Below are 27,641 nucleotides of genomic sequence, written 5' to 3'. Positions count from 1 at the left end.
CCAAATAAATGAATTCATATGTACTAACAAATACGTTTAGGGGAGCAAAATGTTCTCAAGAGAAAGTTCTTGTGTTTATCACCATTGGGTTGTTGACCTTAAGTTGCTCCATTAAGAGCAAGATATGTAATAAATAACTATGTGTTAAATTACTAATAACTAAAATGCAGTATTTGTCAGGGCTGCTCGATTATGGCAAAAATCATAATCACGATTATTTTGGTCAGTATTGAGATCACGATTATTAAACACGATTACTCATTGACTTTGGAAACATCATGCATTTATTGAACTTTTATTGAATTTTTAACAGTGGATTTCCTTGAATATAATTCAACTGAAAAACAATATGTAAAACAAAATTATATATATATATATATATATGGATAGATAGATAGATAGATAGTTGATTGAAACTTATTTATTTTTTATCTATCTATCTATGTTATAGTGCACTTCCACAACCAACTGAAAACTACTAAACATTTATTCAATATATAAAAATGATAAATAAATAATAAATTAGCCCAAAATAAATGATATCAAATATGTTGTAGTGCACTGCCACAGCCTACTTAAAACTCCTATATATTAAACATTTTGGTAAGCTATATTCAACATATTCCAGTCAGTAACTAGAAAGAAATTAAAGGATGATTTAGGCCAACATGGCTAATGCTGGTAGGGCTGATCGAAGTAACCTTTTAAAGGTTTTTAGCCAGAAACACCAGCCTGTTTACATGGTCTGGTTTCAAAGATGAGCGCAGGCAGGTCAATATTTCCACCTGTGCTGAAGACCCTCTCTGAAGAGGAACTTGTGGCTGGGATGCACAGGTACTTCCTTGCCAAGTTGGAGAGCCTTGGTTAGAGCGCCCGGGATTCCCTCCACCAGTCCAGTGGGTCCTCCTCAGCATCCAGTGTCCCTGCCTGGAGGTAGGACTGTAGCTCAAGAGCTATGGCCTGATCCTGTTGCAGAGCAGGTCCTGCAGCATTGCCTACAGTGACCTTGAAGAAACTGCCCAGGCTCTTCTTCTTCTTCTTCTTTGGTCCAACAGCATCCTCCATGTCATCAGCAGGCATCACTGCTGTCTCAAGAGGGGCCTTCTCCTTGGAGTGGACATATATGATAAAGAAAATAGGAATGACATGTTTAATCTGACTAAATGGTTATGGTTATTAATGTTCATACCTAGAATTACATTATAACAATTTGACAACACATTAATTCACTTAATTTTATTTACTGTCATATCTCTTTTTTTATTTATTATTATTATTATTACTACCATGACAGTCATCACCATCTTCATCTCAGTTGTCAGTCTGGCTTGGATGGACCCTCGATTGTCTTCACTGATATATTGTAGCTTGAACCTCGGGTCCAGGGCAGAGGCCATGTCAAGCAGCTCTTGTGTTGAGTGTGTCATTGTATTTGTCATTGAGATAGTCCACTACTTATTTTTTATGCTTTTGGTGAGGTCTGTGTTATCCTCCTACACTGCCAATATTGAGTTGTTGAAGAGGTGGTGGGTTGGTTTAAAAAAAGACACACTTACATATTTCTCCCCAGAAAGTGCATCTGTGAATTCAACCATAGGGCTGAGAGACTTCTTGATGGCCTCCAGTACATCAATATCCTGCCACTAGGGGATGAGATGTCTGACTTTTCGGTCGTTGGAAAAGACCGGGGATATTTAGTGTCATGATGATCATCATAACCTTCAATAAAGTATAATTTGGCATTTGGTGTGTGTGTGCGCGTGCGTGTTTGAGTGAGAGATAAATCATCAGAGTAGCTCACAAGACATATGTTAATTACATAGTATTATTATTATTATTATTAATATATATCATTATTATTGTGTGAGAGAGAAAAGAAGAGAGATCATCACAGAGTAGCTGACCAAGTTAGTTACTTATTATTCTTATTGCTGTTGTTAAAATTACATATTACGCACAATCAGGAGGAAGGAATCCTACTCACCTATGGCTAAGTGAAGCCCGAAGCACTGGAGCCTCATCCATCCATTGACGTCAGCCGCCAGCATTATGTTTGAGGCATTGTCCGTAGTGATACAGACGAGCTTGTCCTCCTTTAAGCCCCTTGCAGCCATCACTTCCCTCAGTCCATGGGCGATGCTTTGCCCCGTGTGGTCTTCAGGAAAAAAACGCCATTTGGAGACACTTCTTCAAATGAAATCGGCGTCGATGTAATGAATTGTAAGACTGATGTAAGGCTCCATGGTGTGGCTTGACCATATGTGCGTTGTAGTGGCAAAGTATTTGGCTGTAGACACATCATTTGCAACTTCCTCATGGCAGTGCAACTCTGCTGAAATTGTATCGTGATGGCATCGCGTAACGCTTGTCCAAAGTGTTTACCAGATTCTTGAATCCCTGGTTGCTAACAGTGCTAACTGGATACATGTCTTTTGCTATGAAGAATGTGATGGCATCTGTTATTTCTTTATGTCTGTGAGAGCAGGATGGGTAGGACGTTGCATTATAAAAAGTGTCCTTAATCGATGACTGTGTTGCGGTGGAAGAAGTCGACGGGGCTTTACTTTTCTCTGTTTTTTGTTCGTTTATAGTTTGGTCATAAACCACTTTGTGATTGAATTTCAGACGGTTAAACAAATTGGTCGTATTTCCGTGTGGTGCAGACACCACCATGCAGCAAATCTTGCACGTTATTTATTTTTGTTCCACATAGGACTCCTTGAAACCAAATTGTTTCCAAACGGCTGAAATGATTTTAGCTTTCTTGTCGACCAAAGGCTCTCTTTCTGTCATCTTGGCTTGAGCTGAACTAAAAATGCCACAGCCTGTTGGGGAGTGAGTTTGGCCTTTTAGGGAGGGGCGAAAGTGCACCGCTGTAAAGAAAAATGGCGCACAGTTTTTAAAAAGACAACGAGAACATTGCGAAACGGAATGCGGCACAATAATCATTTTATCTCGATTATTTTGTTTTCATAATCGTCAGAGGCCATAATCTAAATTGAAATCGAAAATTTGATTAATCGCACAGCCCTAGTATTTGTAATTCATTAAATTGGGTACATTTCTAAGGGCCTAAATACTTTTATGAGGCTTTTTTTATGTATGTGCTGCTTCTGTCAAGTTCAAGACACCTCTGTTTATTAAATTTGTAAAATAGCAATACAGAATGCAGGACATGGAGGGTTGGTTAAATGTTTATGTGAATACACTGATCCAGCTCTGCTGGTGGACTCATTTGGGTCATGAGAATTTAGGACAAGTTCAATCAACTGAGCGTGATCGATTCAGCACCAGAGGGAAGCTCCACCAGTCAGTCCGGCCAAGAAACTCCCCTATTCCAGTCTAGAAAAAACTGCAGCAGCATGATTTGAAAGATAAGTGATGTTATTATGCAGCCATGCAGACTGCAGTCATGAAGACCGCTGTATTTAAAAGAGTTACAGTTGAAATAAGGAACAGGAGTTATGCTGCGTTCAAATCTCCTATGAAATTTCCATTTGCGAGTTTAAAAATTGTAATTATCATTCAAGAGATTTTGGTTGTAATAAAATTGACATACTGGGCAATGTCATTTATTTATCTCTTTACTTTTCGACAAAAAAAGAAGGCTTTTTTAGTGCTAGAGCAACAAATTAAAGCACAGTGGACAGGCATTAGGTCAGTAATTGATGGTTTATATATTTTATCATATTTGTGCTGCTATAGAGAGTTACGGAAAATGTAGTTTTGTTGTGCAAGCCTGTTACCTCATTAACCTTGTGCGACCCTATGTAGACATGCATGGATGTTGTATTTTGACTTCGCTATATGCATCGCATAAGTAAATTAATTTAAACCGACTGATCTCAGTTCAGAAGTCTCTGGGCTGTCAGTAAAGTGTTAAACTTTTGACATACCGAATCGTGACAAAACAACATGGTGCCGATTACAGCAGAGTTTGTCTTTGGGAGAAACAGCAACAAAGCTACATCTGGTAAGAAACCTAATTAAGTTTGAAAAAAGATTGGAGTCTCTAGTTTCATCCGAAATGCCATTTTTACAAATTTGAGCGATTTATCGAAAAATGCAACAATGCTAAACACAGTGTACACTAATGTGTACTTCAGCACATTTTTTCCCTAGAAATCCTATATTTACTGTGCATTATCACATTGAGATTGAGTGGGTTCATCCAAACGCTGAAAATGTTGCTTTCAGAGGCTTTATATGGAGTTAGGATGAAAATAAGGTGCATTACAAACTGTTCTGAGGCCAGTGCAGACAGACAGCACACTGAAGGTTAAAACATTCACTAAGTAGGGTGCAAGGGAGCATCCTATAGCTCTCTGTGCAGTTAAGTGCATTCACTCCTAAAATCTGACCAAAAGTTCAGTTTCAGGCTGCAGATGATGTTTGGACCACTCAACATGTTTGGCAGACATGGTACGATAGTAATCGGGTGTTTCCGTCCACAGAGCTGCCCCTCACTGGATGTTTTGTGTTTTTGGCACCATTCTGAGTAAATTCTAGAGACTGTTGTGTGCGAAAATCCCAGGAGATCAGCAGTTACAGAAATACTCAAACCAGCCCGTCTGGCACCAAGTCTTATTTGTTGCTTCTCAAGTAAATGTATCTTGTTTTAAGGATTTTTTAGAAAATTTTTAAATTGTAATAATCGCAGAATATTCGAATAATCGTTCTAATAATCGTTAGATTAATCGGTTATCAAAATAATTGTTAGTTGCAGCCCTACTCCCCACCCGGCAAACATCCCATATTTCCCATTACACTGGATGTTTAATGAAGCGGCCATACAACAGAGGCAAACATCCTGGCCGATTGTCCATTACAGCTCAATACACATTATACAGAATACATTATTATAGATTTCTGTAATACAGATTACAGAAATCTCAGCATTTCAGACAGAGGGCTAGAGACAGGGTGGAAAAAGATCATTTAATACTATATTATTCTTTGTGCAAAAACCTTTACTAACATTATAAGTGAACCTCAAGGAAAATAATAAATAAAAAAAATGCATGACATGACCCCTTTAAACTTGTGGTTGGGTTTGGGGTTTGGGTACAGTACTACACTTCATTGTGGTTAGGTTTAGGTTTGGGATTTGGGTTAGGGGTTATTTCAAAACACCGCTATTTTTCTTTCTTCCTTGGTATACAACAGCACAAGTCTTACTTTTTGTACGATCCAACTCATATGAATTCTTACGATTTTGCCATCTCGCACTATTCTTGAGACTTGTTATGAGATTGGGTTGGTCATAACAATGGTAGATGGTTGTAGTGTTTGTGAAACCTGTTTAAAATGTTTTAATTATTTTTGCAATTCTGTTTGGTGCCACTAGTGGCGCAGAAATTACATGCCGCAATGACTAATACCAGTTTGTCTCAACCATGATTCTTTAAATTACACACTCCCTACTCAGCGAGTTTCCCATTTTTAATTACAAAATTGTGGTGGCATTCATGTGCACTCATCTTGTAAACATTCCAGCATGACTTGGTGGCAGCATGTAGATGTTTGTCCAAGCATAAATAGATTATTTCAAATTTCATTACCTTAAGTAATGACATTTGAAATTTCAATTACTGAAATGACATACAGATATATGCAAGTTGTCTCCATTTACTGCATCAACAATTTTACATTTTGGAAGGCATTCTGCTACAAAAGAAAAAATCTTAAGCAGTATCCCACCAAATAGGGTCTTTCTTCATAACTATAGCATTAATAGGCTGATTGTTTACTCTAAGTGAATGCGCATTAGTTAGATCAGCCTGAAATGTTTTTTTTTTTTTTTTTTTTTGCATAATTTGAACTAAAGAAGCACAATTTATGATACTGTTGTTGTCAGATTATGTTCCTGATTTGAAATAGGCCTGTGTTATTGGAACATATTTTGGAACTATAGTTTTAGAAATTTCTGTCTTTCATCATTCAAGTAGACAGGTGCTATACTTGCAGGACTGGAAATAACATAACCAATATGGCCACAAGAGTGAACTGACTTGCCTACAAAGGTACAGCTAAAGAACATAGCAAGAGTACAAATACAACAACGCAGACAACTGCAGATGGGCGACTGAAAGTGTGTCATCACCATCCTAAGTCTAATCACCTCCACCCACGCTCCTCTGTTACTCCCTCCCTCTCTCTCTCTTCTCTCTCTCTCTCTCTCTCTTCAGCCTCCCCTCACTGTCTATGTTATGGAAAGAAAAAAAGTTGATTTGTTCCTCAGAGGCTTTAGCTTTGTGCATCCAGCCAAATTTTTGCGTCTCTGTGCGCCAGCGCGTTTTCGTGTGCGAGGACACATGGTGATGAGACTAAGCACATGTGTTGTTGTCACCTCCTCCAAGTTAATCTCTGAAGAGGAGGTGTGGTTGTCTACTCTTTTGGATTTCTGTATTGAATATTTAGTGCCGTTTTGTCCCAAGCTCTTCATCGAATGACAGTTTTGACTGTGAAGCATCATCTGGTGATTCGATTTCTGATCTCTACCTGGTCTTGGTCTTTGGACATCTGTCTAAAATGAGTTTTAGCAGTGACATGGATGATACAGAAGATGGGAGGTGAGTGTTTTTTTTTTTGTTTTGTTTTTTTTTGTATTTATGACGAAGAACAATCCTCACACACAGAGGTTTAGGAATGTTTTGCGTTTTGTCAAAGGCTTGTTTGCAATAGACAAATGTGTATTTATTTTAACCCTCATGTTCTGTTGAGATTGACTATATGTTCTTTAAATGAATGCTCTATGTTTCAAATAACCTTTATTTTCTTTTTAAAATTATTTGAATATGTTTCTCTGGCTAAATAAAAACCCAGTAGGTTTTAATTCATTAGATATTAGATAATCCATCTGTTGTATCATAAAGTAGGTATGCGTGTAAATATAACTCTTATAATGTTAAAGTAACATTGTTTCCATTTGGGGACAATCTGACCCTGGCAAATACACATTATAGAAAAACACAAGTAATACAAATGAATCAATAATATATCACAGAATGTGAACGAGTAAATGTTCATTGCATGTAATGTGTGTTATATATTTGGGCACTCGGAGACCCCAAACTTAAGTAATGTAACATATTTTTTGAGCTATTAAAATGGCCTTGAAGTCCCAGTAAATATGCCCTTAAACCAGTGCTTCTCTCAGATTAGGTACCAAGCTTATTCTGAAGGCTTATGTTTGGCTAATAGCCTTACAGGTAGCAGCTGTGTGAGCCTTCAAGCCCATATGCCTCAGATTAATAGCTGAATTGATACATAAACAGAACAGATTAGTTTATATTTATCTGTCTGTTTAATATTAGATTTATTTTTTGTTGGCACTTTCTGCTGTTTTCAGATAGATTGTAAGATATTATTTTGATGATACAAAAACAAATGAATAGCTGATTAAGTTGGATTTTCCTCTTGCAGAAGGGCATCATTACAGAGACTCAGTGGACTGAGAAGATTGTTGCCCCTCGGCCTATCAGTTTCTCTTACTTGTGGTCTTAAAGGGCCACAGTCACACATGATATGCAGAAATCAAAATAGGTCACTCATTATTCACATCATATTCACTGAAATTTCCTTTTCCGTTGACTGTGATTTTGCCAAGTAGGACGTGTTCTAGTGGTGGGAAACAGCAGAAACCTCGTGATATGATTTGCAACTCGTTATGTTTAGTGTATTGTGATTTAAAATTGTAATATATTGTGATCTTTGCTCACTAGTTTCTCATTCATCTTCATTTGAATTGAATCAGCTTTGCACAAGTGCTGAGAGAGAGAGAGAGAGAGAGAGAGAGAGAGCGAGAGAGACTCGCACGGCTATTTGTTTAGAATTGTTAATGAAACAATTAAAACTGTCCAGCTATGAATACAAAAATGACGGCTTTTAAAAGAACAGCCACTTCAGACCATGCAGATAGCACATTTACATCTCTGAGATATCCGTTTTAGATCATCTGGAAAGCATTGCATTCTAATAAACATCTGCTAAACATCTTAAAAAGATCAGATTAACAAACATTCTAATTATAAATGTCTTAAATACATCTGCTGAATGTCTTATTGACATCTGAGAGGAAACGTCTTATGGACGTATCGCAGGTGAGCAAACAACCTACAAAATACGTCTTCCAGATGTAAACACACACATCAAATAAAAATTTGGGTAATGTATGTGTGCTATTAGGGCAGAGTTTGAACTAAAAATAATTACTATCTGTGACTGAGTAATATTTTATATATATTTATGTTCTTTGTATGGAAAAAGCACTTTTGTGCTATTTTTCATCAAAACTTGCCGTCATTTCTCACGGTCACTTGGCTGAAGGGAAACAACGTAAAGATGGTGAACCTAGTTTAAACAGCTTGCTTGCTTGTTTTTTATCTGTCCAAAATGACAAACAGCAATTGAATTAACCATCAATATTTTAAAATCGTAGAATTCTGTAAATGACGTCTTTTACTTAGAGAAGCATTTGGGTATGTCAGTGTCAAATAAAAAAAATACGAGGGGGAATAGCACACCTTGGTTCCGGAGTGTTTATCATTACACACACACAAAAAAAAAAAAAAAACATGCAGTCAAGCTGTTTGAAGGATCTATACGGAAATCCTTACAAATAAGGCCACGTCCACACTAATACGTTTTCGTTTGAAAATGCATGTTTTTCTCTATGTTTTGGCCTTTCATCCACACTGAGATGGCGTTTTTGACAGCGAAAACGCTCTCTCAAGTGGAGAGCCTTTCGAAAACAACCTTTTCAAATGTATCCGGATTAGTGCCTGACCGATATAGCGGATGATATTATAGGCCGATATTAGCCTTTCTCCGATATATCGGTATCGGTGTATATTTTACCGATATGTGCAGATATAAAAACTTTTTTTCAGAATATATAATGCCGAAAACAATGCTTTAGAATTGGTGTCATTACGTAGTTTGTCCAGCAGAGTGCGCTCCGACTCCACTGCTTACAGAGCTGACTCTGAACTGACGGTGGCTCTGCAGACAGGGCGGAGTTTGGCAGTGCAGAGTTGAGCGGTCTCTTCTCGGTAAGCTGCTAACTTGTTTGTGAAAAACATACTGGAAAGTTATTAAACAATGACCCCATCATTTTCCCTTTTCAATATAACTAATATAACACTAACCCTGTCCCTGACAACCATGTCACTCATGTCTGTTTGCTGTTAGCCAGGTATAGTTTGTCAGTGCAGCCAGTATTGTAGCAGTTTGAAAGGTAAGCATCAGAGCATCTTTTTGCAGCTCAGCAGACAACAGTGCGGTGGTGGATTGTGTCTGAGTGTTGATTTCACGCTACGTTGTTACCTAGCTGGTGAGATGCAATGCTGGTCCATCTTTTACTCTCCATGACAACGAGCTTATAGCTAACCAGTTAACCATGTAGCTACTTTCATTGCTTGTCATCTGAGTGGAAGCTAATGTGCAAACATGTATTCACCAAACTGTTTTGTTCAGGATTCACAGTTTGGTACCCCCTTCAACCGAATACGGTGTAACACCGCTGCCGCTGTTTATCTTGTCTCGGCAGGTGTAAATGCTTCTTGTTTTACAACCTACCAATAATTGCCTGGCAGTATTAATATAGTCAGCATTTGACTGATACTAAACAGTACTACTGATGTTTATTTAGCTGTTTATTTTATTTGAATTTATTCTTTATTTTAATGGTCAGCAACTGACTGATACTAAACATACTGTACTGATGTTTATTTAGCTATTTATTTTATTTACATTTATTTAAATGGTCAGCAACTGACTGATACTAAACATACAGTACTGATATTTTTTAAGCTATTTATTGTATTTTTGTTTATTCTTTATTTTCTCAGTGTTTATTTCTAGAATTTGTTCACAATGTATAATATTAATGTAAAATATTCTTTGAAAAAAATATTTAAGATTGCAGCCTTCTGAGTACTTTTGCATAGTCATATCAGTGCAAAATTGGTGAACAATCCACATAGAAAGGGTCTGTTTTTATTCCAGCTCAAAAATTAACTATATCGGTGAATTTTCCCTCTCTAAAATCGGTATCGGTCTCAAAAATCCCATATCGGTTGGGCTCTAATCTGGATTAATGTGGACGTAGCCTAAAATAAGTAACTGACTTATAAAATTGGTTCGTTCTGAGTTTGCATTTTGGTTGAAGAGGAATAATTGAGTTTGTTGACTAATGCTTCAGTACGTTTTGTCTTCTCACACACTTGTTATGATTGGTTGTCAATTGTTTCCCCCTGAAATATTCATGAGAAAATGTGACTAAAAGTATTGATTCTTAGTGTTAAAATATTGCAATGCTTTGATATGTTGAATTTTTCAGTTCCTGGATCAAAATTTTTGTCAAACATTCCTGTCCAACAAACGTAGCCCTAACCCTATCACTCACCCCAACCCTACTCCTAAAATCAGAGAGAAATGATAGGTCAATAATAGTGGTCGCTCGATATGGGTTTTTTAATGGCCGATGCCAATATCCAGAGAGCAGGGTGGCCGATAGGCTGATGCAATGCCAATATATCACAAAATGTAATACAGTAAATAACATGAATATAAAATTGCTTAAAAATAATAATAAACTCATATTTAGCACTATATTTACTCAATTTCAAACAAAACTAAAAAATTATATTGTATTTTAAATGGTAGATTGCAGTTTCTTCAGACTTCTGTTTAGTCATCAAATTTTAATAATTTATTTGCACATGAATAAATTGTTAATTTATTAGGAAGAAGGAAATAACAGTACACACAGTAGTCCAACAACCATGGATGGCATGTCCACGTTAGCAATCACATTTTCTCAAAAAATAGAGAATCAAACCAACTGTACATACAGTGCACAGTGAGTAATACATTTACTTATAGCACACGTGAAGCGGTTTCACCTTGGGCTGCATCTGAAAATGTAGGCAGCTGACTTGCTACCTTGCTGCCTAATCAGTTAATGGCTTAACTGACATCTGTTTTGAATGAATGGAACTCTTAAGGAAACTGGTCTCCGAACAGTTTGAAAAGCACCTTATTTTCATCCTACCTCCATATACATCCTTCAGAGGCAGCATTTTCCTGGTTTCGGACGCAGCCTTGAAGATGCACTCTCGCGCTCGTGCAGATCCAGCAATCTCCTGACAGTTTATACAGCCTGGATCGCTTGCTTGGATTGTCATCATGATTTGTGAATCAGAGGAACTTTTGATCCTGATACTGAAGTTTTTGATTCTGGCAGAAAGAATACGCACTTCATATTCTGAAGATATTAGATGAGCGATCGACGGGCCGAAAATGCTGGATTTTTGTGTGGTTCATGAATTAACAAGATATTTGCAAATGGTATATAATACAAGTTTTTTTGATATTTGCATTTTATCATAAGAAAAGTTACAGGGAACTGTTGAGTAGAGGCTGTTAGAATACATGCTTTAGAGGTAAATAAATGAGCGCTCCACAGGATACTGGATCTGCTGAAGTTGTGTGAGGTTGGTTTATTACATCTGTTTAAATGAGATATGCACATATTTGCAGACGGTATATGATATAAATTTTATTGATATTTGCCTTTTTATCATCAGACAAGATCGTTAAAAGTTACAGGGAACAGTTGAGGAGAGAGAGGGAGAATGAAACAGGCAAGTACTTTAACAATATGAGCTCAAACACGTCTGCCGCGGCTCTGATATGCGGATTGTTTAAATCAGAGGTCCCCAACCCCCAGGTCGTGACCTAGTACCGGGCCATGGAAGAGTTGCTACCGGATCGCGAGAACGTTCTGGGAAAAATTTCTGTGCAGCACTGATATACGCCCTTTGCCCTTTATGAGATACTATACAAATTTACATAAAAGGCACGATTTCAGAAAACATCGGTTTCACTCTTCCTATAGATGAAGTTACTGTTTACAAACAAATGCTCCGCCCTGCCCTTTCCTGTTTCTTTTGGTTGCCCAGAAAGGACTGCTGTCTATGGGTGCTTCGCTCAAATTGCGCTGAAACTGCCCGAAAAGTGCTGTTTTTGGGGTTGAAACACCCCATTTTCCACAGATTATTGGAGATTAGGGCTTCTTTAAATTTCCACCCAATCGTTGCATCAGGAAAAGCACAGGATTTTACATAAATTATGATAATTCACGGGTCACCGTCATTGTTATTGCATCTGCTCTATTATATGCAATTGACCCGCAGCGGCTGTTGGTGTATATTAACTTTTTAACGAAGAAATCACGCAAACTCTGATCGCAAACGGCTGTTTTTAATTTTCAAAGTGCTGTCGCTGTGACAGATATGAAGTCAAATATAATCTAATGATTATATGATCAAGAACACCATATATGATATAACAGGAGGAACAGATCCCGTCTCCACCACCGCAGAACATGGACTACTGTTTGTGAAAGGATAAGTGAATAAAAATTATATCATACTGTGATTTAATGCAGTAAATATTATTGTTCAATCAAAACGGCTGTTATTAAGTTTTGATATGGAATATGATCATGTTGAAGTAAAATATTATTATTTATTGTATGTGGGTTAATAATTTAAGCAGTAAAGACACGTATTGCATGTTTAATGGTAGTTTTTATTTTTATATATCACATTTCTTAGGCTTTAGAAGTGTGTTAAACATGTGAGGATGTATAATCATCAACCTGTTTCATGTCCGACATAATCATACAGGCTCATTAAACTTGTTTTGCTGATATTTCAGAAAATAACTCACATACTTTCTTCACTGTAAACCACAGATATTCCTTTATAATAACTTTTATTAACATTTAAATACATTTTTTCATTCTATTAAGCTTAAAAGATTATTTAAACTGCAGCACTGCCTATTTCCACCATTGAAATCTGCTGCTCGTAAGAACCCGGAAACGGGGTTTCCTGCAGTGTGAGGTCAGAGTAATTTCATCTATAGCCAATGTTAACATGAGTGTGAAACTATTTATTAAATTTATTAAAATAAATTATGCATTTAATAAAAATAACAGTCTATCATAAATGAACATAGACATATTAGAATGTTTGATCAAGTCAGTTAAATTGTGCTTCTAATGGAAATGTTGGCTTTTTATGTTTTAAATGTTGATTTAAGTCATATCTTGGAATATCTAATGGCAAACAAAAACAGATTTCTTCTCCTTCAATCAGAGAGCAATACAACAGAACATAATGTGCAACATTTCTGTAGCAATACTGCAGTAACTGATATTTTGACAGAAATGTATTGATTCATATTAAAACTATATAAGGGGAAGAAGTCTACTCCCTTTGTATTATAATGATGACAATTTTATAGTAGTTCTAGATTCTAAATATGTTTAGTGTACTGTACAAGCCGGGTGTGCTTGTAGAGGGCAACTGTATTATACCTTAAATGTCATCATTTGCAGTTTTAATATTTGCTGACATGCAGTTTTTTAAAGACAACCAAAGATGCACCAAATTTGAGATTTGTTTTATTTTTTTTTTTTTTTATTTAAAAATAAATAAACAAACAGGCTCATGACAAATGTTTCAATTAGTCAATACACCCTAACATTCTGGTTTTACCCACAAACTTTAAGCCATGTTGCCACGCTGTTCTATAGAATGACTAATGCAGTAAAATTCTTGGGTAAAATTAATGATCAAGATTTTAGATTAGAATTTAAGCAGTAGGCTATAATCAGCATGTACAGGTTTTTTAATGAAATTTTAAGCACATTTTTATATTCACTAATTCATTGTAAATGGTCCAGTGTAACAAGTTAATGTTTAAATGCATGTATCTATCTCAATTACTATGAGTTTAAAAAAGTTGCATGCATCGTAATTATAAGTGACCAACAAGATGGCTTTAATATGTTCTTTTAATCATTATTATGTCTGTCAGTGTCTGCGCATTCCTTATTAAGCCTGCTTTGTGTGCGCCTTTTATTGGAGAATGCTGTTGCTAATATTAAGCTCAATTTTCCATTATTGAGCACAAGTGTACCTCTCCCTTGTAATTGGTGCGTTTGATTGATAAATGGTGTTCATAAAGAGGACGTTGTGTTCGTTGTCTTCCCTGTAAACTATTTAATGCTTTTCTTGCATTTAGTTTGCAAGAGAAGCAGTAGGATCAACTCTTATTCTTGCGCCTCAAACCAACAGTACCTATATTAATCTGTATGTATTATTAGGTTGACGTCCGTTGATGTCGTGAGCTTAGTGTACAAGAGTCTTTCTCACTGAAGTTAAGGCATTTATTTGGGCTTTAATGGGGTGGTTTATAAAGGGTTCCAGTTTTAAGTGTATTCATAAGAAATTTGTCATTGCAGGTGCAGTGTGACCCTGCATAATGCTAGCTGCTGATTCTTTATTCCTATTTCTATACATATTTTCCTGTGTGCTGTTTCATCATAGTCTTTTTGCACTACATTTGTCTTGTTTCTGCATTGTACAGTGCAAAACATTAAATAAAAGACGGTGGAAAAAATACCTCAAATAACATAAGTGTGTTCTGTATGTTGTTCGAGAAATGAAAACCCAGTGATGTAGGCTATACAATCAAAAAATATTTTACAATGAATGCTTGCTAAATAAGAGCGATTTCTAACGAGCTGGGCTCAGGTGCATTCAATAAGGCAGAAAATCAGATCCAGAACGGGTTTTGTGATAATAATGTGGGAAATTGCACTATAAAAGTTAACTTACACTTACATTTACAACAGCAAGTATAATCCACATTAAGTAGAACTGAAACTGGAGCTGGCATGTCCAAAGATGCAAAACTAATGCTGAAACTTCTACCTAATCTCCAGAAGTTGTTGGCTTGTTATTTGTTTGACATTCAGTTTCTCTCTGGTGCCGACCATTTTATGATGATATCATTAACACATTTAGGTTAAAGAATATATGACTATATCATACAGGCATAAAACATTGAACTCAAACAGTCAATGCGTGTTGTAGCTGGAGAATTATACCTGAAAATGCTCCAATGGGCTTTCATTGACTAGCACTTGTAAGGGACCGTCTGAAAATTCCACCCACAGCACTGAAATGTCAGAGGTGTCCAAGTATTCATTAATTCATTAATTCAACTAAAGTGTCAGTTATACATACAAATTACAGTCTTTAGAATGTGTAAATGTTTTTTATTTAAATAACAGTGTTTAAGTCAGAACATGCAAGGCAGTTGCTCTGAACACTTGGACACCATTGACGTTTTAGCACGGTGTGTGGATTTTTTCAGATGATCTCTTATGAACCATAAGCAAATATTTAATAAATATTGAACTTAAATTAAACTTTAACCCTCTAAATATTATTATGCATTCATAATGCATTGATGTTTTAAATATTATTTGTTTGGTCTATGTTTTATGATGTGGGGTCACATAAATCTCAGTGGGATGGAAAATGAGTATACCACTCTTACTATTCTACCACTCCAGTTTGGGGGTGGGGGGGGGGCACTGGAGGGCCAGGCCCATTGACATGGGGGCACTGCTGTGCCGCCAAAACAGCGGCAATCCACATCTCAGAATAGCATTCTGAGATGCTGTTCTTTTCACCAAAATTGTACAGAGCGGTTATCTGAGTTACCGTAGACTTTGTCAGTTCGAACCAGTCTGGCCATTCTCTGTTGACCTCTCTCATCAACAAGGCATTTCCATCCGCAGAACTGCCGCTCACTGGATGTTTTTTGTTTTTGGCACCATTCCGAGTAAACTCTAGAGACTGGTTGTGTGAAAATCCCAGGAGATCAGCAGTTACAGAAATACTCAAACCAGCTCGTCTGGCTGATCTGTGTATATATATATATATATATATATACACTGTATATACATACGATAGATGGATGGATGGATAGTTTTTTTCCAGTTTTCTTCATCCTTTGTTGATGCAATGAAATGAGCGTGCATCCCGTCAAGAGCATCAAAACACAGGGTAGCCTCACGATTGCCGTGATTTCCCATGAATGCCTCCTTTTTTAGATTATTCTGCAGATGGATGACAGAAATTCCCAATTCATCAGCACTACACAGTTTTATTTTGATATGGCCAGGGAGTGCAGAGTTGTCAAAACCTTTATTGTAATTGGGTTGTTTCAGTTTGTGGGAGAGTTAACTGCATCTCTAAGTTTACAATAATTAAAACACCCTCGAGATTCAGGGGATACCTTTTCTTTTAAAGCTCAGTGTCAACATTATAATATTTGTAATATTAGAATATTATATTATTAAAATACATAAACTCAATTGTAATTCAGGCAGTGCCTTTTTAAACTGTCAATCTCATAATAATATTCTAATATATTGTTTTTAATGTGGATTGACAGCAGCAGCCATGCTTTTGGATAATTTGTCACTCTTAAGGATTTAGAAGTCCTCAGGAAGACTTCTAAGCTGTCATGGGTTTAGGAGCTACTTTAAGCATTAAAATGCTTCATGAAATACACTTTGAAAATTTTATGAGTCCTAAAATTAGGAGTGACACGGTCCTCAGTTTTAAGAGTTGTTCCTAAATTTCCACATTAGGAGCTACTTTTAGCCTTAAGATTTTTTGTTAATACGCACCCAGGCTGCTATTGCTCTAATTTACAATTAAGGGATAGAAATATATTTTGGACTCTATGATAGAAAAGAACATTTGGTGATTACATTTAATAAACCTTTAAAAATCTGCACAGCTGGGGTCCAAATTATGGACTTTATTGGTTCAAATTATTTGTAAAAAGGTTATTACAACAAATAATGCCTAGTAGGCCAATTGTGATGATATAACATGTAATATTTTTCACTGAAACTACCCACATAGAGGTTACATGGGAAATATCCCTGAGAAATAGCCTTATGTTTGACACAAGCAAATAATAATTATGTGTTCTGAGTTGAGCTTGGTTCAGTGAGGGCTATGATGGTTTGAGGGAGAAGTAGTGTTGGGAAAAGCCACAGAAACCCTTGTTGGTTAAGCTGTGTCAGTCTAGAGCAGAAGACTCCTTTGGCAGTCTGTAATTCAGCTGTCTAACTGCATTAGAGCTCAGTGCTGTCTATTGTAGCTCTAGCAACACGCACACAGACTTACATTTTTGGTTTACATGGGAAAGTCATAGTTCAGGACATTTTAGTATGGATACATTTATGTATAAACTTAAATTATTATTATTATTACCATTATTCTTAGTGTATTTAAACAATCCATTTACCAGAGAAGCAAAATGAAATGTCTTAATTGAAATTAGAATATTTAAAAGTATGTGTCTTAATTAAAATAATGTCTTGTTTTCAGAGAAATCCAACAACATTTTATTTAGTTTATGCTTAAGAAAAAACTAAGTGGGATAAGAAATATAAACTCAGTGGGCATATTAAGAATAAACTTATAGGGAAAACCATATTTTTACTGGGATATTTACTACTACTTAAAAATGAAAAAACAATGCAAAAGTACTGATTAAAAGCTTTTTTTGCACTGAATGTTTAGTGTGAACAGATGTACAGTAGCTTAAGTCCTTCATGCATGTTGTATTCTGATCAAAAACTCTCAGGTGATTGAATCAACAGTATGTACTGCACAACAAATGACCCAAATTCACTCAGTGTAAAACGGTCACTGTGTCAGTGTCTTTTGGAATTGATGATATGAGCACATGCAGCTTCCTCATAGCATAAACATTTTGAGTGACCCCATTTCCCCCATGTCATCTGCTGTCCAAACATTCACAAACCATGACTACTCAAGTGTATCTTTAGTATGCGAGTGTCGTGTGTGTGAGTGTGTGTGTAACCTAATTCTGAACAGGTATAGGGTGTAGTTTATTTAGACGAGCAACGGCAAATGGCTAGAGCAACAAGTTGCCTTTGCTCCCTGGGTCGGGCGATATTTACAAAAGGGGTCTATAAGGCTTGGAAACTGGGTCACAGTCAGTTCTCTGTGTTTATCTGAGTCTCCCTCAAACGTGTGTACACCCTTCACTGCACGGGGGTCTTATTTGATTCATTTGAAAAATGACAGATGCAGAAATTGACATTTTGTAGCAAATGGTGACTTTCAATTAATGCATGTTTTTGACACTGTTAGACAGTGGCTCCTTTTTATGACATACTTTGCAATGCCCTGTTTACATCATGATAAAATCTATTTGGGATCCAACTGTAGGACTTAAAGTTAAAGTTAACCCAAAAATGAAAATTCTGTCACTGTTTACTCACCCTCATGTTGTTCCAAACGTGTTTGACTTCCTATTTTTCTGTGAAACTCAAAAGAAGATATTTTGAAAAATCTCCAAGCTGCTGTTTTCCATACAGTGAAAGCATATTGTGACCAGGGCCTTCAAGCTCCAAAAAGGAAATGCGTAGCTGTGAAATCTAATTTGCACACGCACATTTTCAAACTTGATGCGTCAATATGTGTCATACCAATTTTACCGTCAATGAAACCAAATCCCATTGGTTCTGAACACGATGCACCAAGTTAGAATATGCTTCAACCTTCAAATTAGATTTAGGAGTTGGCAGAGGGTGAGATTTTCAGTGAATGAATATCAACTTACATTTTAGTCAATTCCTTGCACAAAGCTATCATATGGCTTTAGAGACTTGAAAAGTGCATGAGTCGTATAGACCGCTTATATGGTACTTCAAGGTACTTTTTTGTCATTTTTGGATCTTGACCGCCCCTTGTCACAATATGCTGAGCAGCTTGGAGGATCTTCAAAATATCTAATTTGTGTTCCACAGAAGAAAGAAGGTCATACAACTTTGGAATGACATGAGGTATGACAGAATTTTCTTTTAATACCTTCTGAAATAAATTGTGAGTGACTATCTCCCCACCTCTTCTCCTTAGTGCCAATTTAGAGGCCTGAGCAAAGGCTACCGTCAGAGACTGGAGTGCCATGCTACAATTATTCCCTCTCTGAATGCGTCCAAAATGCCTCCATTACACTGTCCACCCACGGTGACTCTGTAATGAGTCCAGGCAGCTGCTGCAGTTCGATTGCATGCACTGAAAGCATTGATTTCAACAACGAGACAAAAGCTATATCTGCTCCACTGCCTCTCTACTATAGTTAGTACTGTAGTATTTGCTTTACAAGTACCACTACAGTGTGTAATTTTGTGCCACTAGTGGCACCAAATGAAATTGCAAAAAATAATGACTGTTTTTAAAACAGTTTTTCGAACACTCCCGCTGATCTACATTGGTTGGACAAACAGCCTTAAAGGGGTCTTTTTTAAAAAATAATTTTATTATCTTACCTGTGGTCCACTTATAATGTTAGTAAAGTTTTTCAGCACCAAAACAGTCATTATTTTGTCATATATAATAATTTTCCACCCTGTCTCTGGCCCTCTGTTATGATTGGCTAACATCGTGCAGCCATTCCAGTGCAATAACTCCACACAACATTATACAACTACATTTCGGGGTTAACACATAACGTACACCCAACACATTTCATCTGAATGTATGTAACTATTCACAAGCACAGCATAAATTATCAAACAGTCGTGACATTTTAAACATTTGTGAATGGAATTGGTTATTTACGGTTTTGCGGTCCAATAGTCGAATTTAACGGTCCCATCTTTCAATAACAGTTCCTTTGCAAAGCTTGAATCATATTGTGACTGGTTCACAAGCAATCTACACTGATGTGAGCTGAAAACATATACAATCCATGCTGAAATCTTCCGAATACGCAAACGTAATACAATCCACGGAGATGTTGGGTGCTTCAACAGGCCAAATCAGAGACACTTGTCTTCACCAGAGCAACATATTGCATTTTCCCGGTTTGTTTACACACAGGACTGCATGCTTTTTTTCCAAGTCAGTGGCAGCAGCAGAATGAGACGCATTTTTAAAAGTTGCACTGTACCGCTCTTAAAATGCCTCACACATCGCCGGTGTTGTGCAGAAACACATCAATGCGATCAAAGACATCCATGCATGTTTGTAAAAGACCAACAATTAAAAATAGCACAGATGGGTGCAAAATCGTTCCAGGACGAAACAGCACAACAGCAAGACAGTGAACTGCAATGTGAAACAGAATGGGGGTATCCTTTTTAGAGTTACAACTTGACATTGTGTCCTTTAAAAGCGGCGCGAGAGGCATGATAATGGTCAAAGCATTTCTACATTTTTTATGTAGAAAAACATTTAAATCCAGATAGGCATTTCCTGTGTAAGTCCACTTTGGTGTAGGTGAATCTCCCATGACAGGCCCATCTCTCTCCTCTTCACCTGTGTGACTGACTGAGCACCAGTGGGCAGGGCAATGGTGCAATGATGAAAAATAGGTGTCGATGTCTTGCTGAAGAGGTAGTCATATGCAGATGTATTTGGTCCTTGTGATGTCACAAGTTCCATAAATTCCAATCGAGCCATTTTTGTAGCCTTGTTTAAATAAATGCTCTTTTTCTTTTAAGGAGGATGTTTTCAGGGGGGGCCTGGGTAGCAAGTATTGATGCTGACTACCACCACCCCTGGAGTCGTGAGTTCGAATCCAGGGTGTGCTGAGTGACTCCAGCCAGGTCTCCTAAGCAACCAAATTGGCCCAGTTGCTAGGGAGGGTATAGTCACATGGGGTAACCTCCTTGTAGTTGCGATTAGTGGTTCTCGCTCTCAATTGGGCACGTGGTAAGTTGTGTGTGGACTGCGGAGAGTAGCATGAGACTCCACATGCAGAGTCTCCGCGTTGTCATGCACAACGAGCCACATGATAAGATGCACAGATTGACTGTCTCGGAAACGGAGGCAACTGAGACTTGTCCTCCACCACCAGGATTGAGGTGAGTAACCGTGCCACCACAAGGCTCTACGAAGTAGTGGGAATTGGGCATTCCAAATTGGGAGAAAAGGAGGATGTTTTCAGTTCTGAAACTTACAATATGTTTTTATAGTTCAATGACCTCTTATATGTCAAAAGATCAAGGAAAATTTGATTCCTCATATCAAGACCCCTTTCAACCCATATTGGTGGAGACAATGTTGCAGTGTTGGGCTTGGCCTGGTCTTGATGCTCAAACAGTTTTGATAGCAACACAGAGCTAGTGTTTACACTTGTCAGGGGACATTTTTGGATTAAAGCATATTGGTGTGCATGTAAGCATGCTCATTGCTGTTTGCGTGGGCCTAACACCAATTGTTGTTTTAGAAGTATTTTAGGGCCCCTAAACAATTTGGGTGTGTGGTGGGGTTATATATAAACCTTTTTAAGATTATTACCATATTATTTTAATGTACTGCTATGTTAAGTAATTCTCAGCATTTTATGTTCAAAAACAAAAATTATTTGAATCAAGCAATACATTAGAAAAACACTACTTACAAAATAAATTGTAAATTTATAAATGTAGGAGTTGGTACTTGTTGGCAAAGTCACCATAATATGTCTAAAAATATTATTAGGGCCACAAATGTTTGTCATGGTAGAAATGAAGCCACTACTGTGGGACAGTAGTAATATATTATATACATAATTTTCACACAATAAATATTGAAATCTTTTATGTGTATTTCACTCTTTCTTTAGATTATCATACAAATGTAATCATTTGTACATGATGGATTTTTTGAGGATTAAAAGTCTGGGTCTGTGACCCAGGGTAAAAAAATACAGCTGTACATAGGCATTTAAAAATGTAAATTTAATGTGATATGTAAGTTGAAATCTGTTGGTTTTAATAAAAATCAAGCCCAATCAAAGTGTCATAGTTGAAGAAACACCCAGATTTTGTGCCTCTTTTTTTCTTTTTTGCTCTAAGGCCCCTTGATTTGTTATTTACATGTAAAGCTTTAAGCCTCGTGCTCACTTAAGCATCCTAAGTAAGTTTTCATCTCCTCCACTGCTCTCTCTTTCTATTTCTTTCTTTTTCTTTAAACCTATTTTACACACAAAGCCTTTGTCCTGCGTTATTTCAGCTGGCCCTAAGTTGTATGCCAGGGGAAAAACATGCCATCATAATCCAGAGTCTCAAGGCACATGTATCAGCTATTGGACCTGCATGTGTGTGTGTGTGTGTGTGCGTGTGTGTGTGTGTGTGTGTGTGTGTGAGAGAGAGAGAGAGGTAGAGAATAGACAGATGGAATAATAGGGCCTGAGCTGAGAAGTGAAGTGGAAATTTGGGCTGATAGTTTACAGTAATAGTAAACATAGCCAGTCCTCAAAGATTTCTAGGCATGATTTTAGCTATGGTATAATAGTAAATCATGGGGAGAGACACAGGGGTAACTGGATGGTAACATGACATGGGCCAGACTCAAACCTGTGACCTCCACGTGAACATAAAGGCTCAGTATGTTGAAGCACATGCACAAACTACTGCACCACAGTTCAAAAAGCATGGAGTAAATGTAAAGTTTAAAATATGCAAACATCTGATTTTGAGCAACACTATAAATTCTCCAGATCCATGCATCATAAAAGCTTTGGTTTCATTTTGTCAGGGAAATGGGTAACATATGGTGTGACACAATATTATATGTAATAGCCAGTTATTTATACACCCATGAATTTTGTGAAGCAATCTTTTGCTTAACCATGTTAAATTAATAACATATCTGAAGCACATTAGAAGGTCAAGACGAGTGCATGTTCAGATTTTGTTATTTTATGAAGTTGCCATGAGAATGAGCAATACAAATGTATCAATGTCATGTCTTGTTTACAAAGATATTTTTCCTTAGCAAACAACTTAAATAATGTATGCTTAAATGTCAATCAACCCTACTGTATATAGGTTGTTGTTGCTTGAATATATGTTTGAGTCATAAAAGGACAGATTGTAAAAAGGCATCGTAATTGTCACAATTTCAACATGAATCTGGATGAATTTGGATTTGACAGGGTCCACGGTTGAGCCACCATACAGACATAAGAAGATAAATGTTCACAAATGTTGCAATATTGTATTTAAATGAATAAGTCACCCAAAAATTAAAATTGCTTTCATCATTTACTCACCCTCATGCCATCCCAGATGTGCATGATTTTCTTTCTTCTGCAGAACACAAAGATTTTTTAAAAGAATCTCAACTCTGTGGGTACATACAGTGTAAGGGAAAGGTGACCAAAATTTTGAAACTCCAAAAAGCACATAATGGCATCATAAAAGTTAGACATATGTCTTCAGTGTTTTAATCCATGTCTATCTAATCCATTTTGGGTGAGAACAGACCATAATACAACTTTTTCACTATAAATCTTGAACCTATTGGATCACTTCAAAAGACATGGGTTAAACCACTGAAGTCTTATTGATTACTTTTATGCTGCTTTTATGTGCTTTTTGGAGCGTCAAAGTTTCAGTCACCATTAATTTGCATTGTATGGACCTATAAAGCTGAGATATACTTTTAAAAATCTTTGTGTTCAGCAGAAGAAAGTCATACACATCAGGGATGGCATGGGGGTGAGTAAATGATGAGAGAATTTAAATTTTTGGGTGAACTATTTCTTAAGTGCTGTTTTCACTACTCATTTCGGTCCAGCTGGTTTTCATTTTGGTGATGAAATAATATCCGTGGAATGACTTGGGTGGCTCTTATGGTCATTGTGTGACTTTCACATGCATGTTTTAGAAATTGCCCGTGAGCAGTGTTCCCAAAGTCTCATAAGAACGTTTCGAGAACAAGTAGGGAGGTTTTGTTGGTCTCATGTTTTATTTGTGGTATTTGTTGGTGGTTTATGGTAATGCCGTCGGTCTGTGCATCAGTCTGGGCTCCAGAATTTGTGACTGGCACCACAGTGAGAATGGCACACATATCAACTGTGACCTCAATCAGATTCTATGAGGGTGTTTAATACCCCCCCTCCTTTCTTCATCTCTCTCAAAGCTTCCTCTTTCTTCTCCTTATAAAGTCTCTTCTCTCTTTCTCTCTGGCTTTTGGCCTGTTCTTTCTCTATCTCTGAATGTCTTCTCCTCCCTCTCTGCTGTTCTGTAGCTTTGGCAGGAGTTCAGCCATTAGATCAGCCCTGAAAGTGGAGCAGAATCTTGGAAGCACCTCCCATTCCTCTTTCTGCAAAAGCATTGGCTTTTGTGCGGGAATGGTGTAGCATTCTGAACTTGTAGGGATGTGTCACAGTGGTTGAGTAGTTGACTAGTTGTCAAACAACTAACTAGTCGATAATTGAGGTTGATTAGTTCATCTAGATTTTTTTTCATATATATTTGTTTTGTTTTGCTTTACTTAGTGTGCTGGTAGCATGCTGTGCCTTAGCTGTTAGACAGTTTTTCCACGCCACTAGCATCACCAAATGGAATTGCAAAAATAATTGCAAAATAATGTTTAAACAGATTCCAGAAAATATCCCCTATCTTCCGTTGGTTGTACAAACAGATAGTTACGCCCCAAACTCACACCATTGGTCGAGCTAACACTTTTTTGTCGGGCTCGATGGGTCACTCAAACAAACAGAGGAATGTTTTGATAATGCCACAGAGACAAATTGTTAAACTTATCCGCCATTTCACGTTTAAATAAGGAATAATTGATGATGGACCGTGGAATTATTGAAAAATAATGCACACCCGAGGTGGTAATGTGGTCACGACGCACGGCGGACCTGAGGTGCAATATTAAAAGTTATTTCGGATAATAGATACTGTTGTATTGATCAAGTCGTGGAATGCGGCTCTATTTGTTGGCTCAATGTGTGTGTGTGTTTGCGCATGTGTGCATATGTACAGCGTGTGTGTGAGCGTGTGTACTGTAAGTGTGGGGGAGAGGGAGCTATTCAACCGAAATTGAAATAGATGTAGGATATTATAGACATTGTTTGACATTCCTAACTGATTTACTTTATATGATTACTTTGCTGTGGTAGCATGTACGGTGTGTATAAGTGAGTGTGTGTGTGTGTGTGCGGTGGGAGGGGGGTGGGGTGAGACGAGAGAGAGAGGGAGCCCAAGGACGCTTATCAATCGAAAGTGAAATAAATTTAGGATACTATAGACATTGTCATTCTTATCCAGTGTACTTAACCAATGTCTTTGTGTTAATAAGTTATTTAGGACTCTTTGAAATAACTTAAATAATTTGGGGAAGTGATATGGAACCGTTATTCGGTCAAGACCTGGAACTACTTCATAGCCGTGTGTTTACTTGAAAAATAATTGCACACCTTAGAATGTCCGTCAACCAATCAGAATCAAGCATTCAACAGACCCGTGGTATTAAATAGTTTAACTTTATAAAATGCATTGTGGAACCCCTGCATTCTTTTTCCTCCTGTTGTGATATTTTTAAACACAAAAACATGTCTTATGTAAACGCCTCCTAAGAAACGGCCAAAGTTGAAGCCAGCCTAATTATATGGGACTTCCTTTAGACCGATTAATCAACTGGTCACTCAGGATACCCACCAACTTATTGATTTTAAAAATATATGGTTTTGCACATCCTTACTTGTAACCAATGGATTGCTGGTTTTGATCCCCACAAGGAACGATCCATGAACCATTAGTAAGGCACTTAACCCTAGGTTGCTCCAGTTGGACTCTCCTGGTTATAAGTGCACTGCAAATTACAATTCTTGCAATGAATGGGGTATTATCTCGATCAGACCCTGTTTATGAGACATTACTGACATTACTGTTGCCTCATTATAAAATACCATGTGGTTTATTCAGCTGCTCGGCCTGCTCCTGCCCGGACAATCTGGGGGATTCCAGGCGCACGGCAGGTGCACATATGCAGTGAGTGATTCTGGTGACTCCCGTCTGACCTCAGCAACAGCCATGTGTCAGAGCTGGGTAAGGTCTCCTCTCCAGAGAGACCCAGATGCCAGGGCTATTTAAAATAAAAAATAAACTCAGCAACATGTGGTCATTTAAATGTGTGGGTGTGGGTGTGTTATGGGTGTATGCGCTTGGGCTGCGGGCCAGACATGCATAGTGGTAACTCTGCCACTCCATGTCTGGCACATGTTACCCGTTAAGTTTCAGGGCTTTGCGAAACGTGCACTTTTGGCCACTGAGGTAAAGCTTAAAAAGCAAAAGCCAAGAGAGGGTGTTTGGCATGAGGTCTGCTCTGCATTGGGGTAATGGTACAACAGATGTTGTATAAAATCGTCTCAACACTTCAAGAGAAGAAATGCCAAACCATGTGAAATAATAGTAACAATAAACTTTCTTGAAGCTTGCAAATCTTTTTTTTTTTTTAACAGTGACTTGCTTATAACTGTATGGCTGTACTTCCATGTCTGAAAAAATAAATAAATAAATAAATAAATAAAAATAAATAAATAAAAATAAATTATATATATATATATATATATATATATATATATATATATATATATATATATATATATATATATACACTATATTGCCAAAAGTATTCGCTCACCCATCCAAATAATTGAATTCAGGTGTTCCAATCACTTCCATGGCCACAGGTGTATAAAATATGCACCTAGGCATGCAGACTGCTTCTACAAACATTTGTGAAAGAATGGGCCGCTCTCAGGAGCTCAGTGAATTCCAGCATGGTACTGTGATAGGATGCCACCTGTGCAACAAGTCCAGTCGTGAAATTTCTTCACTACTAAATATTCCACAGTCAACTGTCAGTGGTATTATAACAAAGTGGAAGCGATTGGGAATGACAGCAACTCAGCCACGAAGTGGTAGGCCACGTAAAATGACAGAGCGGGGTCAGCAGATGCTGAGGCGCATAGTGCGCAGAGGTCGCCAACTTTCTGCAGAGTCAATCGCTACAGACCTCCAAAGTTCATGTAGCCTTCAGATTAGCTCAAGAACAGTGTGTAGAGAGCTTCATGGAATGGGTTTCCATGGCCGAGCAGCTGCATCCAAGCCATAAATCACCAAGTACAATTCAAAGCGTCGGATGCAGTGGTGTAAAGCACGCCGCCACTGGATTCTAGGGCAGTGCAGACGCGTTCTCTGGAGTGACGAATCACGCTTCTCCATCTGGCAATCTGATGGACGAGTCTGGGTTTGGCGGTTGCCAGGAGAACGGTACTTGTCTGCCAACTGTGAAGTTTGGTGGTGGGGGGATTATGGTGTGGGGTTGTTTTTCAGGAGCTGGGCTTGGCCCCTTAGTTCCAGTGAAAGGAACTCTGAATGCTTCAGCATACCAAGAGATTTTGGACAATTCCATGCTCCCAACTTTGTGGGAACAGTTTGGGGATGGCCCCTTCCTGTTCCAACATGACTGCGCACCAGTGCACAAAGCAAGGTCCATAAAGACATGGATGAGTGAGTTTGGTGTGGAAGAACGTGACTGGCCTGGACAGAGTCCTGACCTCAACCCGATAGAGCACCTTTGGGATGAATTAGAGCAACATCAGTGTCTGACCTCACAAATGCGCTTCTGGAAGAATGGTCAAAAATTCCCATAAACACACTCCTAAACCTTGTGGAAAGCCTTCCCAGAAGAGTTGAAGCTGTTATAGCTGCAAAGGGTGGGCCGACGTCATATTAAACCCTATGGATTAAGAATGGGATGTCACTTAAATTCATATGCGTCTAAAGGCAGATGAGCGAATACTTTTGGTAATATAGTGTATATATATATAAATAATGCTAATTTTGTAATCATTGATTCACCCTCATATTGTTCCAAACCTGTATGATTTCCTTTTCTTTATGGAACACAAAAGCTAATTTGCTAATGTCA

At 37.6% G+C, this 27,641-nt stretch overlaps 1 protein-coding gene across 3 annotated transcripts in view; it reads left to right on the top strand.

Annotated features, from left to right (window-relative positions):
• LOC127422453 (numb-like protein) overlaps nucleotides 1-27,641 on the top strand; it is a 91,098-nt gene that overhangs the window by 34,001 nt on the left and 29,456 nt on the right. Inside the window, exon 1 of one of the 3 annotated variants that reach the window (XM_051665976.1) lies at nucleotides 6,252-6,572. The exons of 1 other annotated variant lie outside the window; for it this stretch is intronic. In XM_051665976.1, the coding sequence (XP_051521936.1) occupies nucleotides 6,532-6,572 (41 nt within the window). In that variant the 5' untranslated portion in view covers nucleotides 6,252-6,531. Of the gene's footprint in view, nucleotides 1-6,251; nucleotides 6,573-25,678; nucleotides 25,754-27,641 lie in introns of those variants that run through there. One more of the 3 variants, XM_051665978.1, reaches the window with a different exon arrangement.

Source organism: Myxocyprinus asiaticus, chromosome 31, assembly GCF_019703515.2.
Source record: "Myxocyprinus asiaticus isolate MX2 ecotype Aquarium Trade chromosome 31, UBuf_Myxa_2, whole genome shotgun sequence".
Classification (NCBI taxonomy): domain Eukaryota; kingdom Metazoa; phylum Chordata; class Actinopteri; order Cypriniformes; family Catostomidae; genus Myxocyprinus; species Myxocyprinus asiaticus.
The sequence above is the reverse complement of the archived record's forward strand: the minus strand, read 5'-3'. Positions and strand labels throughout refer to the sequence as shown.